Source organism: Artemia sp. Qi Xiang Cuo, chromosome 12 (genome assembly GCF_049724085.1).
Source record: "Artemia sp. Qi Xiang Cuo chromosome 12, ASM4972408v1, whole genome shotgun sequence".
NCBI classification, from domain to species: domain Eukaryota; kingdom Metazoa; phylum Arthropoda; class Branchiopoda; order Anostraca; family Artemiidae; genus Artemia; species Artemia sp. Qi Xiang Cuo.
Genome location: NC_142805.1, coordinates 57,590,819 through 57,610,705, shown reverse-complemented (window position 1 = coordinate 57,610,705; position 19,887 = coordinate 57,590,819). Strand labels below are relative to the sequence as shown.

Genomic DNA, 19,887 nt, shown 5'->3' with positions numbered 1-19,887 from the left:
TCACGGGGCCGAACAATCAAAATCTTTATTGTCAAGTCTAGTAGCGAAAAGACTTCCTTGTGCTTCACAGACCTCTCAATGACGCTGTGAACAGCATCGACCTCCTGAATTGTGGAGTGGCCAGGCTCAGAATACTTCATCGTTTTACTCTGGAAGTGTGAATGGTTCTTCAGGATGTCTTGCACCATGTAGCTCATTATTTGATTACGATTTTGAGGCACACATGAATCTGACCGTGTAACCAAGTTTCTGATGTCAGGATAGGTAGTAAAAACCTTATCAAGGATAGCACAAAGACCACTGGCAATATCATTTCCTTTTCTACCAGCAAGACATTCTGACCACGAACAACAATAAACTTTCTTGATTAGCTCTCATGTATGTCTGCGAAAGGTAAGAATAGCAGTTAAGTTAAAGCAAGTAATCTTCCTTTTAGAGGCAATGCTATAGCGTTGCCTATAGTAAAGGCCATACGGCTTCAATGTTATATTATTTATTTATTTATTTATTAGTATTATTTTTTACCCCAGAGGCACTTCATATGGAAGGGGTCGTCGGAGAAACTTCAAAGGGGGCTCATTTAATTGGAAATCGAGAGTTCTAGTGCCCTTTTTAAGGGTCAAAAGTGATTGGAATGCAACTAACCCCCCTTCCACGCCCACCAGATCCCTCAACACATCCAATAAAAAATTTTAGATAGCCATTTTGTTCAGCGTAGTTGGTTTCCAGATAGCAATTATGTTTTTCAGGATGACACTTCCCCACAGCCCTCAGGGCAAGGGTCTTAAGTTATGCCCTGGGGGCATATAAGGTTTTTATAGAAAGCTTTGTCGTAGAAACTTCAAAAAGGACTCATTTGATTGGAAATTCAAAAGGCTTGTGCCCTTTTTAATAGTCAAAAGTGATTGGAGGGCAACTAACCCCCCTCTCACGCCCACCTTTTCCCCAAACACATCCAATCAAAATTTAGAGATAGACATTTTGTTCAACGTATTTGAAAATTCAGGGAATTAGGTCTTTTAGGATGACACCCCCCCCACAGAACTCAGGGCAAGGGTTGTAAGTTATGCCCTGGGGGCATTTAATTTTTTTTTATAGAAAGCGTGATCATAGAAACTTCAAAAAGGGCTCATTTGATTAGAAATTTAAATGGCTAGTGCCTTTTTTAATAGTCATAAGTGACCTAAAAACAAGTGGCATCCCTCTCTCGCGCACTATTTTTCTACACCAACCACTAAAAATTTTGATATAGCCATTTTGTTCAACGTAGTCGAAAGTTTTTTAAATTATATCTTTGAGCTGGATACTTCCCCCACAGTTTTCAGGGCAAGGATTATAAGTTATACCCTGGGGGCATGTATGGTTCTTAAGGAGGGAGTACTATTATGAACTTCAGAGGGCTCATTTGGTTGGAAATTGAAAGTTCTAGTTCATTTTTTAACGTCAAACGATATCGGAGGGTAACCAACCCCCCCGCCCCCACGTTCTTTTTTCCCAAATGTATCCAATAAAAGTTTTTAGATAGCTATTTTGTTAAAAATAATTCAAAGATCATAAAACAAAAACTCAGGTGTCAACACAACCCCCAGCGCCCGGGGGCAGGCGCTGCAAGTTATTCTCAAGCGGAATATACGTGTTCTTGCGTACTGTATGATCGTCCAAAATTTGATGAGGGTTCATTTGGTTGATAACTTAGAGTTCTTTTTCAATTCCTAAGAGTCAAAAGAGATTGGAGGGTACCTAGCCTCCCCTCCCCCCTCCACGCCATTTTCTTCTCAAACCCATCCGATAAAAACTTTTAGATAGCCATTTTTTTAAAAACAACTCAAAGATCATATAACGGAAACTCCGTGGTCGACACAGTCCCCCAGCACCCAAAAGCATGCGTTGTAAGTTATGCCCTGGGGGAATATATGGTTCTTATGGAAGGGATACTCGTAAAAATTTCGGAGAGGACTTATTTGATTGGAAATTGAAAGTTCTAGTTCAGTTTTTGAGAGTCGAAAGAGATTGGAGGGCAACTACCTCCCCCCACGCCCCTTTTTCCCGAATGCATCCGATACAAAATTTGAGATAGCCTTTAAGTTAAAAATTGTTCAAAAGAACTCCCCCCCACGCCCCTTTTTCCCGAATGTATCCGATACAGATTTTTAGATAGCCATTAAGTTAAAAATTGTTCAAAAGTCAGATAACGAAAACTCAGGTGTCAACACAACCCCAGGTCGCGGGGCCGGGCGTTGTAAGTTAAGCTGTGGGATATGTTGGTTCATATGAAAGGGATGCTTGTATAAACTTCAGAGAGGGCTCATTTGATTGGAAATTAAAAGTTCGAGTTCAATTTTTAATAGTCAAAATAGATCCCAGGGCAACTAATCCCCCTCCCCCACGCCTTCTTTTTCCAAAGCCATCTGATGAAAATTTTGAAATAGACATTTTATTAAAAAAAAAAATTATATAGATTTTTAACTTTAGTTTGTTGACACTTATTTTCTTTTCCAAAACCTCTTCAAAGATTCACTTTACATGATTTTGCACATAGCTTTTGCCAAGCTCTCGCTTTGGCAAACTAGAGAGTTGGAAATCTCTTATTAACTAATGAACGGATTCTTTTAATATTGGTATAAACCCCCCAGGGCCCTGGGACAGGCGTTGTAAGTTATGCCCTGGGGGCATTTATGGTTCTTACGGAAGGGATGGTCGTATAAACTTCAAAGAGGGCTCAATTGTTTGGAAAGTGTAATTTCAAGTTTATTTTTTGAAAGTCAAAAGAGATGGGAGGGCAACTAGCCCCCCCCCCCCCCTCCATGCCCCTTTTCCCCAAGTGCATCAAATAAAAAATTTAATGCCTAAATAAAATAAAATGAAAAATAGTTCAAACATCAGATATTAAAACTTCTGGGTTGACACAACCCCCCAGGGCATGGGGACAGGCATTGTAAGTTATGCCCTGGAGGGATATATGGTTCTTCTAGAAGGGATGATCGTATAAACTTCAGAGAGGGCTCATTTGATTTAAAATCTAAAGTTTTAGTTTACTTATATAGAGTCAAAAGAGATCGAAGGGCAATTAGCCCAGGGACAGGCGTTGTAAGCTATACTCTGGGGATATATATGGTTCTTATCGAAGGGATGCTCGTAGAAACTTCAGAGAGGGCTTATTTGATTGAAAATAGAAAGTTTTAGTTCACTTTTAAAGATTCAAAAGAGACGGAAGGTTAATTAGCCCCCCCCACACTCGATTTTTCCCCAAACCCATCTGATAAAAATTTTGAGATAGCCATTTTGTGAAAAATAGTCAGATAATAAAAACTTCGAGATGTACAAACACCCATTTTGTCACTGTCATGCTCTAGCCTTGGTATTAGTTTTGATGCTTTTATTAGCATTCGATCTTTTTTTTTAAGGTATATTTTTTAATGGGGCGTTTTGAAAAACTTGAAACTTTTTGCGGTTATGAACGAACAAAAATTAATTAACAAAAAACTTTCCGAAACATAAATTTTTTAATGAAAAGTAAAGGCCATTTTAAACTTACGCTCAGCAGATACAAATGCCTTTTAAAATTCAAACTCAAAATGACCAGAAATTACTATTAAAGAATAAATGAAACCCAAAACGAACAGAAATTAAATAAACAATCATAACAAAAAACATACAACAAATAATATTATAAATGAATAAATAGATCTTAAAACGAGTAATGCTTAGATTGAATATCAAAATCAAGCTTAAAACGAAAAAAATATATTCCTATTGAAGTATAAATGAAACTTAAAACGAACAGAAATTAAATAAACAATCAATGCAAACAAACATACAATAGATATTGATGTAAATTAATAAATAAATATTAAAACGAGTGAAACTTAAATTGAATATGCAAATTAAGCTTGAAACGAACAAAAATAACTACAAACAAGAGCTTGGATATCACCTCCTTCTCTCACTATAAAAGTCTAAAACCTACTGCGTCATTGGCACTTTACTGAATACTATATGCGTCTTGAACAGTCTTGGAAAGTATAAACAACATCAGGTTGAATATTTCATGTATAATGATGTTCATTGTTGAGAGATCCATCCGTTCAAGAATTTATTTCACTATAATTTTATTTTTATTTTCAATGCTGTAAGAACTGGAAAAGAAAATATTTTTAATATAATTCGTTTTCAGTTAAGCGCCAGTGACGCAGTAAGCTTTTTGTTTACAGTTAAGGAAGGAGGCAGTATCCAAACACTTGTTTGTAGTGAAACTATATTCGTCTTGAACAGCTTTAAAAAGAGCTGAGAAATTAAACTGAATATTTGATGTATAATGATATTAATTGCTGAAAGCTCATCAGTTCAAAATGTTGCTATAATTTTAATGTTTATTTTCAATATTAAGTACAAAATAAAATATTTGCCATAAAATTGGTTTTCAGTAAAGCGTCAATAGGTTTTAGACTTTTACAGTGAGAGAAGGAGGTGATACCCAAACTCTTGTTTATGGTAATTTTTGTTCGTTTCAAGCTTGATTTGCATATTCAATTTAAGTTTCACTCGTTTTAATATTTATTTATTAATTTACATCAATATCTATTGTATGTTTGTTTGCATTGATTGTTTGTTTAATTTCTGTTCGTTTTAAATTTCATTTATACTCCAATAGGAATATTGGTTTTAAGTTTCTCTCGTTTTAATATTTATTTATTAATTTACATCAATATCTATTGTATGTTTGTTTGCATTGATTGTTTATTTAATTTCTGTCCGTTTTAAATTTCATTTATACTCCAATAGGAATATTTCGTTTTAAGCTTGATTTTGATATTCAATCTTAGTATTACTCGTTTTAAGATCTATTTATTCATTTATAGTATTACTTGTTGTAGGTTTTTTGCTATGATTGTTTATTTAATTTCTGTTCGTTTTAGGTTTCATTTATTCTTTAATAGTAATTTCTGGTCGTTTCGATTTTGAATTTTAAAAGATGTTTGTATCTGCTGAGCTTAAGTTTAAAATGGCCTTTACTTTTCTTTGAAAGACTTATTTTTCGGAAAGTTTTTTTTAATTAATTGTAAAAAAAAGGACGAAACATCCTCTTTTGGCAAAGAAAAACGTTTTCCATATCAAGTCAAAATACGGGTCATCCGAAGCCCTGTCCTTACCGCTATCCTCTTTGATTTCTGGTTTTCCTTTCACATGTTTTGCATGAGAGGTTTTGACCTCCTCAGATAATTCATGACCATTTTTTCAGCCACCCTTTTTTCTTCACAAACATCGCATCACTAAGTTCATATTGTTAACTAAGATAAGAAAGATCGCCTTCGGCTTATCCAAGGTCGCGTTCAGCAAATCAGCAACTTTCGGCAAAACGGACCATGCTATAATCCCGTATGCCATTCGGCAAAACCGCTTTAAAGAAATCGAAAAATATGTGATTCGGCAAAGAAGAACTGCAAAATACAGGCAGTTAGAGACGTCTTACAACAATGTCAATTAGACCATTCGAAGGATATTTTTTTTTACACAATATAGCGTTTGTAACTCAGTTTCGTCAAAAATTGTTATTTTCGGCAAAACCGCTTTCAGACGACACAATGTGAAATGTATTTTCAATCTAAAAGACCTTGCACACCAAATAAAAAAAAGGATAAATAAATTCAGTTGATGGATAGAACTAAATCTCAGCTATGGAATAACTGAGTTTGCTTCCTCTCCTTTATGTATTAAATCCCTAACAGAGCAGAAAAACAACATATGTATTGGTAACTGTCTATTAACTTTGTGTTTGACATGATATTTTTGTTTCTGTTATATTTGTTTTTATTCCTGTTTGTTATTGGTTCTATTTATTCTTCAATGGTGATTTCTGGTTATTTTAAGTTTGAATTATTTTAGGATTTTATTTCCACTTATATTAGGTTTAGTAAATAAAAAAAAAAAACAGTTTTGCTACAGAAAGTAATGAACAGCATTAAAACTTAAGATGAAAAGAAATTATTCTGTATATGAGAGGATCTGCCCTCGAACAAGGCTTAGGGGGTGTTATCCCTTCTCCTGTCTATGATAATTTCTGTTCGTTTTAAGTTTAACTTGATTGTTCGTTGCCTCAAAGCCTCATCATTTACTTAATGACGTCACTTAATTTACTTTATATAACATTTTTATATTTTTAAAAATGTATATTATTACATTTTACATAAAATTTTCATTTTAATTGCATAACATCAACTTGTGTTCTGTATATGAGGGGAGTTCGTTGATATATTAAAACTGTAACAGAGCAGAAAAACAACATATTTATTAGTCAATGTCTATTATTTTTGTGTTTTATACGATATTTTTTTTTTATTTCTGTTCCTTATGGGTTTCATTTATTTTTCAATGGTGATTTCTGGTCATTTTAAGTTTGAATTATTATAGGATTTTATTTCTGCTGATTTTAGGTTTAGTAAATAAAAAAACAAAACAATTTTGCTACAGAAAGTAAGGAGCAGCATTAAAGCCTAAGACGAAAAGAAATTATTCCGTATATGAGGGGAGCTGCCCCCTCCTCAATACCTCACTCTTCACGCTAAAGTTTTTTAGTATTTTAAAAATGCTTCGTATCCTACTTAAAGGGCCCTTGCGTTTGAAGAGTCATTCTGAGAGATTTGGGACAAAAGTTTAACTTTAGCGTAAAGGGTGAGGTATGGAGGAGGGGGTAATTCCCCTCATATGCTGAATAATTTCTATTCTTTCTAGGTTTCAATATTGCTCTTTACTTTTAGTTGGAAAAAAGTGTTTTTTTAAAATTAATTTCTGATCATTTTTCAAATAATGCCGGAAAATCTGCTCCTCCCTATAATGGAAAATTCCCCCTTCCATGGATAATTCCTCCATGAAAAGTTCCTTTTGCGTAAAATCTCCCCTCCTCCTGGACAATTCAATCCTCAAAGAAGATTGCATTTAGATACAAAAAAATTGCAATAGATCAAAAAGTTTAGATAAAAAAGATATAGATAACAAAATTGTAGAGGGGGAAAACCCTTAATTGCTAAGTACTGTAAAATGTCATTCAGTAAATAATGTGGCTTTGAGGCAACGAACAATCAAGTTAAACTTAAAATGAATAGAAAATACCATAGACAGGAGAAGTGCTAACGCCCCCTAAGCCTTCTAAAGACCAGAGTGTCATTTTTTCTTTACTGAAAACGAAATATATTTTAATTGGAATGTTAATAAATCCAAAATTGCAAAAATCTTGGTAATTACAGTGATTTTCTTTCCTGTTTTGTTGATGTTATGTAATTAAAATAAAAAATTTGTGTAAAATGTAATAATATACGTTTTAAAAAATATAAAAATGTTCTATAAAGAAACTAAGTGAATATGATATTTTGAATGACATTTTCTTTTCAGTTACCATTAGCCGTGGTTGGTACTTTGTTTGGCGTATATTCATACTGTTCCTCAAACAACTCTGAAATTCAAAATGCCAAAGGAGCAATGTCCCAAACTCTTTGGAAACAGCTTAAAGACAAGTAACATATTTTTCTTGCTCTTGGAATAGGGAAGTCAAATTTCCTTAGTTTTTTACAAAAATTAAATCTGATTTTTGCAAAAATCAGTCAAATTTCCAAATCCCTCAGTTGTATTATCTTGTACCTATTTATTACTCTGTCATGGGGATCTCATAAGCATTCCTATACAAAGTATTTCTTTTTATGGGGGGGGGGGGCTTTGAAGAAAACGGTTAATTAAATGGAACATACCAGAAATATTTCCGTAAAATTTACTTTTAAATGTGATAAAACTCTGGCAATCTTATCTGGTAGAATTTAATGAAAAACACAAGTTTTTGCAACTGGAAGTAAGGAGCAACATTAAAACTTAAAACGAACAGAAATTATTACATATATTACGGGGTTCGCCCCCCCGTCAATACCTTGCTCTTTACGCTGAAGTTCGAATTTCGTTCCAATTCTTTAATAATGACCTCTGAATCACAAAGGTCGTTTAATTGGAATAAATAGCTCTTTTGAAAGTACTAAAAATACTTTAGCGTAAAGAGCGAGGTATTGACAAGGGGTGAACCCCATCATATACTTGAAAATTTCTATTCTTTTCAAGTTTTAATGTTGCTCCTTACTTTCAGCTGCAAAAACTTGTTTTTTTCATTTAATTTCTGATCCGTCTTTAAATAATGCTGGGAAATCCAGCGCCCCCTTCATGGATAATTCTCTTCCTCCGTGAAAAATTCCTCCATGGAAAGATCCTCCCACGTAATCACCGTAATCCCACGTATGACTTTTAGGGAGTGTTTCCCTCTTTTTTTCGAAAATGAGGCAAATTTTCTCAGGCTCGTAACTTTTGATGGGTAAGACTAAACTTGATGAAACTTATATATTTAAAATCAGCATAAGAATCCAATTCTTGCGGTGTATCTATTAATATCAAAATTCCGTTTTTTTTTTAGAGTTTCTGTTACTATTGAGCCGGGTCGCTCCTTACTTACAGTTCATTACCACGAACTGTTTGACTAGTTTATTCATTGGCTAGATTGTTAGTCAATGTATTGGGCCGTTATGCATTTTTACAGTATTTTTTATATCTCCCCGTCTTCAATATTTTTTTTATACTTTTTTTCCCTATAAGTATTTTTTTTATACCTCCCTTACCAACACATCTCATCATACTTTGCCTGAGTCCAACCAAGCCCAAAGCAGTGTTATTTTCTTGGTTGTTTTCTTGGTAGTTCCAAGGGTTGCTACTCCTTGAGAAAGAAGCCCTTGCAAAAGGCACGTTGGGATAAAAGTCCCTAGAGCTTCCAGGTTTGGATTTATCCACTGCATTGTCTATTCCTTATTATTTTTGATTCTTTTTTTTTCAGACTTTTTTTTATGAAACAGAACCAAAATAGGTGGGGGGTGGAGACAACAAATCATCTTTATTATCACACTGAAGAAATGTCAATTGTCGCCAAACACTAGATGGCGTGTTTTTTATTTATTTTTTAATATTTATTTTATTTATTTGTGATTGGAATTAAATCAGTATAGTCCTATTTTAATTACTTGAAAAATATTGAAGTTTTCTAATTATTCAAAAGTAATAGTATTAGCTCGAAAATGGCAAGTTTAATTGGTGAATGACAAATTAAAGCCAGCCTTTCATTTGCACAAAATTCCCGTGAAAATACAGGATTGTATTTTCTCCTTCTTACTTTCAAACTGATTGACTTAACTTTTTAAGGAAGTAAGGCCCTTGTAAAAAATAAGGCCCCTTGTCCTCTTCAAAAATTGTCTTTTAGTCACGTTTTTGGATGAATTCAGCTTTATCAGAGACTTTATTTGAAGGGGAAGAATGCGTATTCTGAGGAGGTATTATTTCCAAAATAGTATGATACTTTATTTACAGATGTCGAGAAAATACAAAATAGGGAGGCTCGCTTTTTTTATCTTTATATGTAGTTGCCTCAAAGAATTTTATACTAATTACGATATTCCCAAGGGGATTTGGATAAAGATTTTGGAAAGCCAAAGCTATTAACGCTAAGCATTTTAGAATTTTCTTTTGTGTTTAGAACACTGATATCCTCTGTTGCAGTTCAGGTATTTCTGTGACAACTAATGTGCGTATGATTAAATTCTTACGTGGCTATAAATCATTCCTCAAAAACTGACCTGATAGTACCACAGTAGGTAAAGAGAGGGCCACAGTAAATATTTATATATTTAACAGTCTATAAAAAAAGAATGAATCTTCTTTTTTTTTGGATTTTGGCTTTTGAGTCGGCATAATAAAGCCCTTTTCTTTTTTTGTTTGCCCTTCAACAGTGAGTAACTGGGACTGCAAATAATTGAGTAACTGGAATTCATATTAAGAATCTTGAAAGTTTATTTCTATTTTTTTTTATTTTAGCATAAATTGAGCCGTCCATTGGCCAATTCAATTAATACTATACAATTTTAATTGAGCTATTAAACAGCGTTTGAATCACTGATTTAGTAAAATCGCTAGCCCCCATAAGCTACTAATTTCCACCAAAACTATAGTAGAACAAAAATTTAAGTTTTTCAAAAAAATCAAAATTTCAAAAAATTCTACAAAAATTTCGTAATTGAAAATACTCTACATTGTCTTTGTGTTTTAGGATAATAGTTTTCTGAATTATGTGCTTTACTCAAGCAAAAGGCTTTCATGGATTAACATGAATAAGACTAAACCAAAAGTTAGTTTTTTTTCTAAATTTCTGAAAATCTTCAATGAAAATCCTGCAAAGTGTAAGCCAAAAATATATGCCACCAAATACTTTAAGAAGGTCTTCATTCCTTTCAAGGTATGAATGGAGTCAATGGATTGGTGATTCATGAGACAAAATATAATAGCCATCGTGAGACAAAATAAACAAATATTTTCAGCTTAAAATAAAATAAAAAGTCTAATAAAATTGTAATTTTTAAGTATGAATCGACTGAGATAGGTATGGGAGGAAAAGACGTTTTTATTTTGATTTAAAAAAGACCTAAAGCCGAACTTACCAGCCGTGACAAAATAAAGAAATGAATCTGGAAATGACAAACGGGTCTATGGCCAGTATGAAGGAAACGAAGAGAACAACAATCAAACGAATATTTCGCCGTATACAACAAGGCGTCTTCAGCCTTAAAAAAAAAAAAAAAAAAAAAAAAACAACCTAGTATCGAAAACTAAAAGAATAAAAATAGATATAAAACTAAAACAATCTAAGTTATAAATATATACAATTAATACTCACTTATACAATTAGCCAGCTACTTCTTTGAACACAAAAAAAGCAACTGGCAAAAACAAAATTATAAATTTAAAATGAACTTAATTATTCTGCTGAGAAATAATCCTTCGACTAGTATCTAATACTGCCAATCTTTTTGGTTTTATTTGTTTTATTTCCTCGGAGATTTAGCAGGACTTTTGACGTCTAATACTGCCAAGGGACATCTAAGAGACATCTAATACTGCCAAGAACCATACAAGACATCTAATACTGTCAATCTTTTTGGTTTTATTTGTTTTATATCCTTGGAGATTTAGCAAGACTTTTTTTTGAATAGGCTACAAGACTGTTTTGAATGACTAACCAGCCTCTTGTGACTTACTTTTCTTTACTATCCCTTAAATAGCACCTGCTTCAATAGCATCCCCTCTTGCCCCCCCCCCAATAAAATGATTTTAGCTACGCCCCTGGAGCCTATGTATGGGCTAAAATCCAATTGTATCATTTCCGTCGTAATCCGTAAAAAGGCTTTTAAAGGCAATAAGGCAATAATAGTATATATTGTAAGTTAAAAGTCATTCAAGCCTTTTTTTTATTTTTTTAAATGAACCTTCGAAGCTCTCTGATAAATACCTAATGTCGTTCTAGACCTACAGATAAAGTCTAAATACTAAAATTGTTGCTGCCATTTTGTTGCCAACTGCTTAATTTTCAGCTATTCTTTTAGGACTATTCTGCTATTCTGAAGCTACTTCTCCTGTGAGCTCGTGGGTAAAGACTTTGTACGTCGCTCTATCTGGTGCAGCATGTGGTATATTAGCTGCCACACATATGACAATATACGGTATATTGGCGCTGGCGAAGTTCTTCTTCTGCATTTTTATTTGGGCATTAAGATTTGTAAATAAAGATTTTACATTAAGAATTTAATTTTGTTTTTGAACAGGACTATAAAGTTTATTTAAATGTTACTAAACTGGAAGTTTATTTAAATAGTTTTCTTGAATTCAAATTTGGATTTCGTTAAAATATGATCTACTGGTGATTACTTATTGAAAACTAGCGCTACAAAAGGTTGAGTTTCATAGCATCATAAGTTTAGAAATATTCAAGTAAATATTTTTAATAGTTGGTATGTTTTCAGCATTATTGTGATAGCTGTTAATGGCTATTCTGGGAGTTTAAACCCTTACTTGGATCTCATTTACAATGCTCTACTTTTCTACGTTGGTTCCGATGCGCTTGAGTCAATGCGAAGTCAGGAATTGCTTAGGAAAAATCTCAAGGTGACTAACTTTTTTTAGATTTAATTACTTTTGTTTTCCTTCGTTATATCTGCATTAATAGATTGGTTTATTGGTAACAATAGTTGTCGTGTACTAGGTGGCGCATAAGTCACTCTACCTTAAAAAAAAACAAAAAAAAAAGCTGTAAATTATTTTCGATTCATTTTTCAGGATTATATAATTAAAACTTTAGAAATTCAAATATGAATAAATTTACCATAAAAAAAGAGTAAAGAAATTTGAATTTTGGAAAGGAACGCTCAACTATTAATGATAGAGGCCTAATATGTGCCATTTCAACATTAAGTATCCTTCTACTAAGCTTACAATAATAATCCATTTGATCCATCTTCAAAAACAGTTGTTAGTAATTGTTGGTAAAAACATAATTGGTAATTGGCATAAAAACGAAAGAAAGGAGATATTGCTGCTACCCGTCGATTTGTAAAAAGTCGATTTTTCTTCTTTTTCAAGGAAGTTCGAAACCTCTAGTTTAATGTTTTCGACAGTGGTGATTGCAGTGGCACTTGGTTTCAATATGCCGTCATTTTCAACGAATTTCAAGCTCTTTTTCAAAGTTCTTGATTAGATCACATGGGTACTTCACATTATTTTTCATGCATATATCAAAATGAAGTCCAATATTTATACTATGTGATAAAGAAATAATAAAGTACACTCATTTGTAAAAAAATATATTTCCTTTTAAAACGGGAAAGTGATTTCTGTGCAGTAAAAAGGGATCACAAATCAATGTCTTACCTTTCGAGGTTTCAAGCAATTTTTTGTTGTCACGGCCCATGGCCCTCGTAAACAAAATTTATGGTTTTTCACCCTGACTGCAGGTCCTTGCACGGTTCTACATCATTGTTCGTACTGGTAGCCACGGCTGCCACCAGATATTGGCGCGAAAATGGTGCTACACTACTAACTGAAAGCGAAGCCTTGCTGGTGCAGAAGACCGTAATGGGATGTCCGTGGTCACCACTACTGTTCCGTAAATATAGAGTATGTTAGTATCCTTTTTACGGTATACCCTGGGTATACTCCAGGGTATGGTAACGTGTTCGAACGGTCAAATGGCCAAACTCTAGGCCAAGGGTGCACCAACGTGGGTCACCCCTAATATCTCTAGCTATCTCCTTGGAGGGTAAACGACCCCCGCCCCTGTCGATATAATAAATGACGGTATGTCTCGAAACTGTTTGCCTACCCTGTCTAGGTTCCTGGAAAAATAGTTGTGTTCTCCCAAAAAGGGCACAACACACATATATCAAAACAAACTCCCTAAGTGGGGTCTAAATGCAGACTAACAATACAGACTAACTACTAAAACATGACTTCTATGCAACGAAATTTGCATAGGGGTGGACCTTAGATTTGCCCCAACCAATCAGCTAAATAAAAGTTCAAATCCCAGTCTTCTTTTGAATAATATTATCTTTCAATGGCCAAGACCCGGAAGACAAAAATAGAATTTAACTTCAAAGCTTACTTATTGCGAAAGAATCTAGCTTAGCAACGAGAGTTTAACTTATGATTGAAAATTATCCTATAGGCAAATCTAATTACAGCAAAGAAAACAGGTCATTCATCTGAAAGGAAAAAGAACAAGGGGTGGAACACCAACAATCATTAACTTGTATTCTCATTAGTATCACTCTATTTCCAATTCTCGCTTTCTGGAGAGAAAATTCTGTAATAAATTAAAATTATAAAGTTGCAAATTTTAATGCAAGTTTTATGTTCTCTGAAAAAAATTTCTTCAATTTTCTGAAAAAAAAGTAGAAGCTTTTCGTGGGCCCCTGGATCCCCAGTTGTAGATGAAGCAATAAAATTCGCGCTTTGCTTAAAACATGAAGTGCTGGGACTTATGCTGTAAGAACTCCTTTGGGTTTGTGATTTAAATCTGGCTTTGAAACAACTCCATATATATATATATATATATATATATATATATATATATATATATATATATATATATATATATATATATATATATATATATATATATATATATATATATATATATATATATATATATATATATATATATATATATATGTATATATTTATTCTTTAGTTTTAAGTCACGAGGCGTCAAATCTTTAATTTGAATTGAATTAAGGAACTCTGGCGTGGATTCAATTTCTCCCTCCTGTTAATGCATCAAAGTAAACACATTTTATAAGATTTGTTTTTACCTGGGACTCGTTGTGATTCACACTGTTGCTTCTCTTCTAAATGTAGATTTCCTTACAATTTGATGTGATCATCCGTGTATATGTATATATATATATATATATATATATATATCGTTATTCTTTAGTTTTAAGTCATGAGGTGTCAAATCTTTAATTTAAATAGAATTAAGAAATTTTGGCGTGAATTCAATTCCTCCTTCCTGTTAATGCATCAAAGTAAACCCATTTTATAGGATTTGTTTTCACCTGGGACTTGTTATGATTCACACTGTTGCTTCTCTTCTAACTGTAGGTTTCCCTACAATTTGATGTGATCATCCGTGTCGCTTATCTTCTAACCCCAGATTTCTTTTGTCCACTATTTTCGTTTGGGATTCGTTGTGATGCTTATTGATGTCTTTTAGCCGCAAACCTCATTTCACATCATTTTCGTGCATCATTACCTCAGACACTTTTCCATGCCCTTTGCTTTAGCTGTATGGATTCATTCAAAATGGTGTAGTACGAGTATATTATGTATCTGAGGCTTGAAAAGGGGGAAATATTTGTCATATAGTTAATACGATTGTTTTTTTTTCACCTTTTTAAGGCCAGTATCCCATTGATTGACTGGATTGTCAAAGGCTTTGTCGATGACCTTAACAGAGAATTATGTGTGGATGCGACTTTAGCACCTGATTGTATGATACCTTCAGAAAAACGTATTTTACAGGTATGTTGCATTTTAATTGCCATATTTTTTAATTAGTTGATTAATGTTTTTCAACTCAATGCAAACAAATCAACAAAATCAGAAAAGTATGTAGGTTTTCTAGTTGTCAAATGTTCTCTTGTTCTGTTGCTATGCTCTATGTTCTATCAGCAGGTCCGCTAGTATTTAACTTTTGTGTCATATTTTTGGTTATCTTCTGTTTAATACACAAACTACATTAAATTTTTACCTTATAAATACAAGGTGTATCAAGATTCCTTCCCGTGTGTGCGATAGAAATAACTTTGTTGATTCGATAGGTTAGTTTGCAGTGATCATCATAAGTCTTCCCCTTGTTAAGCCTTAAACAAAACAAAAAATGGCTAGTTCTCCTGGAACGGATATCGAAGCATTCATATTTCTTTTTGAAACCCTCGTAAATACTATGGAAGGAAAATTTTCAACTGACAAAGTCGTGAGGTACCACCTTGACGATTTGGATTACTGCGAAAACAATTACAGTGACATAGGAAAGCTCTGCCAGTCATTGTACTGTAGCCCTTACGACGGATATCGTAGCTTCTTACGGTCTTTAAGGGCACTAGATCCACATTTTCATGTCTTATAGATACCAAAACGATATAATCACTATTACTACTACTAACGACTCACCGCAGCACTAAGCCGCCTGAGGCCAACAGTTACGTAAGCTCCTCCTCCATCCCAATCTATTCAAAGTCTCCCTCTTTATACCCTCACAAAAGGGTGTAATTCCCTTAAATCTTTAGGGAGTTACACCTTAGAGGGTATAACACCTCCCATTTCCCTTAAATCTTTCCTTGCGACATCCTCTCACACCATTCTGGGATGACCTGTTTTTTTTATTCGGCCCTAGACGGTTGGCTGACAAGGACAATCTTTTGCAAACTGTCCTCCTTCATCCACAGAACGTGTTCCAGTCGTCTCATCCTTTCTCTTATTCAAGCGGGATCGAACCACAATTTTCGTACAGCTTATTATTTGAAATTCGGTCAGTCATTCAGGTAACGAAAACAATTCGTAGGCAATATTTCTGGAAAACGTCTAGTAAATACTCATCTGTTTATCAAAGCGCCCACGCTTCAGAACCATACTTTACCACTGTCATCACTGTAGCTTCCAATATTCTAATTTTGGTTTCCAGATTTATCTTTCTGTTTTTCGAAGCTTTTTCGAACTGTGAAAAAGCAAACCGGTCCTCGGCTATTCTACTTTTAATATCTTCACTGCCTGAGAAAAATGATGAAAGTTGCTCTTTAAATGTATATAAATTTGGTGTCATTCACGTGAATTATTTTTTCCAAAATTTAGGCTCTAACAAATTTTCCCAAAGTCGTGACCAATCTAGATCGTATTCTGAGGGACATTTTCTGAGGGACAATTGCGAACGAAAGAAACCAGATAAAAATAAAGACAATCAAACAACGCGGACAGCAAAATTAAACAAAAACTCAAAAAAAAAAAAATAATAACAACACGGTTAAAACCCAACAACAGATAAAATCAAAATTAACAGAATCACAAACTTCAAAAACCCACAAAAACTAACTAAAAAGTTAGCCACTCACCAAAAACCATGACTAATAATAAATAATATTCTCGTTAAAGGCTATGCTAGTGTCGTAAGATTCTTTCAAACAAAACTAATGAAATAACTTGGTAAAAAACTACGTCAGGTTTCCTCTAATATTAAGCAAAGCTTCTTTTGCACTAGATCTTTTAGATCTAGGGGTTGGCGTGTCATTTTGTGACTTAGAAAGTGACATAGGGTTCATTTTGGGGATAAATAAATTGCCAGTTTCTCGCCTAATAAAAGCAAAATAGCAGTCACTTATTTTGAAATTTCCGTCGGGAGGAAAGTTTCCGGAGGGAATTTTCCATCAAGTAGGAGGGTGATTTCCTGCTATGATTTGAAAAGCGATAATAATTTAAACTGAAATGAACAGAAAATAAACGAATAGAATATTCTGTATGTAAGGGAGGTGTTCCTTCTTCAATCCGTCGCTCTTTACGCTAAAGTCAGACTTTTTATTACAATTCTTTGAGAACACAAGGGCTGTTGCATTTGAATGAGAAGTAATTTTATAGAGGACTTTAGCGTAAAGAGCGAGGGATTGAGGAGCAGGCAGCTCATATATGGAATTTTGGGAATAAATCAGATATCAAACCCTACCTACCTCGGTATATCACATATCGCCTATGTAATGAAAATCAAGTTCTTATAAGCATAGATTTCGATACTCAGCTTCGTTTATCTATTTTATAAATTTATTCGTATTTCAGGTTATCTAGCAATGCTATTTTGGTATTTTAAGACAATTATTTTCTATCTCGTAGCAAAAAAAAATATTTAACTTTAAAATTAATCGGAAAAATATTTACCATTCCTAAATCTGGTCAAATGGCGACTCGTCCTCACGAGATAGTTCTTTTTCAAAATGTGCTTTTGAATTATTTAATTACGAAGGAAGCAGTAAATATGATAATTCCATATTGCTTTATGTTAATCATCAACATCATTCATTCATCAACATCAACATCATTCAACAACATCATCATTCAACAACATCAACATCATTCATCAACCTAACATCATTCATTAATGAAATTATGTGAAGTCTCTCCTCTGTTTTCTGAGTTTGTATTTGAGAAGCGCTTCGAGAAGTTTCACAATTTTCAGAATCATTTTTTTCTTTTCCATTTTTTTTATATCCTTTTCTTGTCACCTTCCGCGAACATAAAATAAATTCTTCGGATATAAATATTGCCATATAAGCACTAAGTAATATAGCAATGAATGATGGATTTATTCAGTTTAAATGTAGAAGGTGTCAGGTGAAAAACCTCATTATGAAGAACATAATATACCTAATAATACATTTTTAATTCGCTTCATAACTCATTCTTACAACATTAAATATATCTAATATAATTCGAGATATTATGGTACTAGACAACAGTTTAATTTGTTATTTCTTTTGTGGGAGAAATTAAAATTGGGTTTATGTACCAATGCACAGTTATCGTTTATAATACATGTAGTAATATGAAATAATGCATTGTATTAATACAGCTGCAACCATGATTTTATACCACACACAATAAAAAACCTTCAGCTTTTTATTAGCTGGATATAGTAATTAACGAACCCCAGTTGCAACTGACGGCATCGTATAGTTTCACTATAGCGTCATTTATGGTGGTGCGATAGGTTATGATTGTATCTACGATTATGACATCATTCTTCATCTTGTTTACGAAGATGCAGTTTTTTGTCAGAAAATTGATTTTGTTTTAAATATTGTATTTTATTAATTGCAAAAAGCACTAGATATAGCAATTTACTTTAAAATGAGCCCTTAACAGCTCTCTATGATGTTCCAGTACACCACTATCGGTAGAGAAAAACAGAGGCCACATAAGTGCTACCCATGCTAAAAAGTGATTTTCCCTGTTGTTCAAGCCAGGGGGCTGTAACTTTCCTGTACAGAGTTTCCAGCCACATTGATTCCAATCGTGTACTTTTTGTTTCTTTATACTTGTTTTGTTTCTGTACTCTAAGTTGTATAAAAAGTTAGACGAAAATGAAGTATAACGAGATCTGTGGTTAGAAGACAGGCAGCAACAAGCCGAATCAAAATGATGGACTTGAATCTTAGAATGGAATGAAGGAGCGTGATATTTCCGTGCCTGTGATACATATACTGGAAGGGGGAATTGAATTCACGCGAGAAATTCTACATTCAATTGTTATTGCTGATTTGCCATCATATGACTTAAAATTAAAGAATAACATGATAATTGTAATGAAATCCGAACAGCTGATGGTAACGATAAACAAAAATGAAACACAACGAGAATCGTATTGAGCTGCAAGCGGAAATGTTACAGAACAAAATCTGTGGCTAGAAGAAAAAATGAATTTTACAATGGAATGAAGGACTACGTTATTTTACCGTCTGTAATGGATAAACAGGAAGCGTCTTAGACGCTAGACGTTATTTTAGCCTCTGTAAAGGAATTGGTTTCACGCCAGAATTTCTTATTTCAACTGAAATCGCTGATTTGCCACCCTAAGACTTAAAACTAAACAATAATACTATAATTATGCTAATGCCTAATTTAGATATTTCAGAGGGTATATGCAATGGAGCATGCTCGGTTGTTACTGAATTACATAACAATAATTCAATCCAATAATTTCTGGTGAAAAGCTGACAAGGAAGGTTTTTTGGTATCTATGATGTCATGCGAAATTATGCTAGTTGATGAATGAATCCGAATAGCCATAGCAAAATCCATGGAAAAAAAATATAAAGTAGTGACGAATGAAAATGAAAGACAACGAGATATGCTGTTATAAGACGTGTGACAGCGAGCATCACGACGAATCACAAATGAAAAAGATTGACAACAGAATCTGCGGCTAGAAGACAAGTGACAGCGACGACTACATCGAATCGTAAACGAAATCTGTAAACCATATAAGAGAAGCAACACACAATGAATCCCAGGAGAACACAAACTTTATAAAATGAGTGGTTCTGGGAAGGATAAACAGGAAGAAGGAATTGAATTCATGCCAGAATTTCTTTGTTCGCATGCGGAATTATATAAGATGACAAATGATTCTGAATGGCTGAAGGGAAAGGCATGTAACAAGCGACAGCTAGAATCACTTAACAGCCTTCATCACCGAATTTGGTTGATTAATGATGTTAATTGGCATCAATTTGTATTTGCTTTTGTACATTTTTTTCTTACCTCTTTCTCGATTTTTTGGGCTACAGATTCTGTTGGGGAGGGGGGAGGGGAATGTTTAATTGCGATCCTTTTATTGTTTTACATTTGTTGTAAATAAAAGAATTTGAACTTAAAATGGTTTTAGCTTTGGGGATAGATAGTATGAAAATAATGAATCCAAGAATATAAGTCAATTTTCCT

The 19,887-nt window shown here is 33.6% G+C and overlaps 1 protein-coding gene across 1 annotated transcript in view; it reads left to right on the top strand.

Moving 5' to 3' along the window:
- Positions 1 to 19,887, top strand: part of fy (fuzzy planar cell polarity protein-like protein) — a 64,408-nt gene that overhangs the window by 13,645 nt on the left and 30,876 nt on the right. Inside the window, exons 2-4 of the mRNA XM_089097949.1 lie at positions 7,387 to 7,508; positions 11,868 to 12,009; positions 14,803 to 14,925. Coding sequence (XP_088954075.1) covers positions 7,387 to 7,508; positions 11,868 to 12,009; positions 14,803 to 14,925 — 387 coding nt within the window. The remainder of the gene's footprint in view (positions 1 to 7,386; positions 7,509 to 11,867; positions 12,010 to 14,802; positions 14,926 to 19,887) is intronic.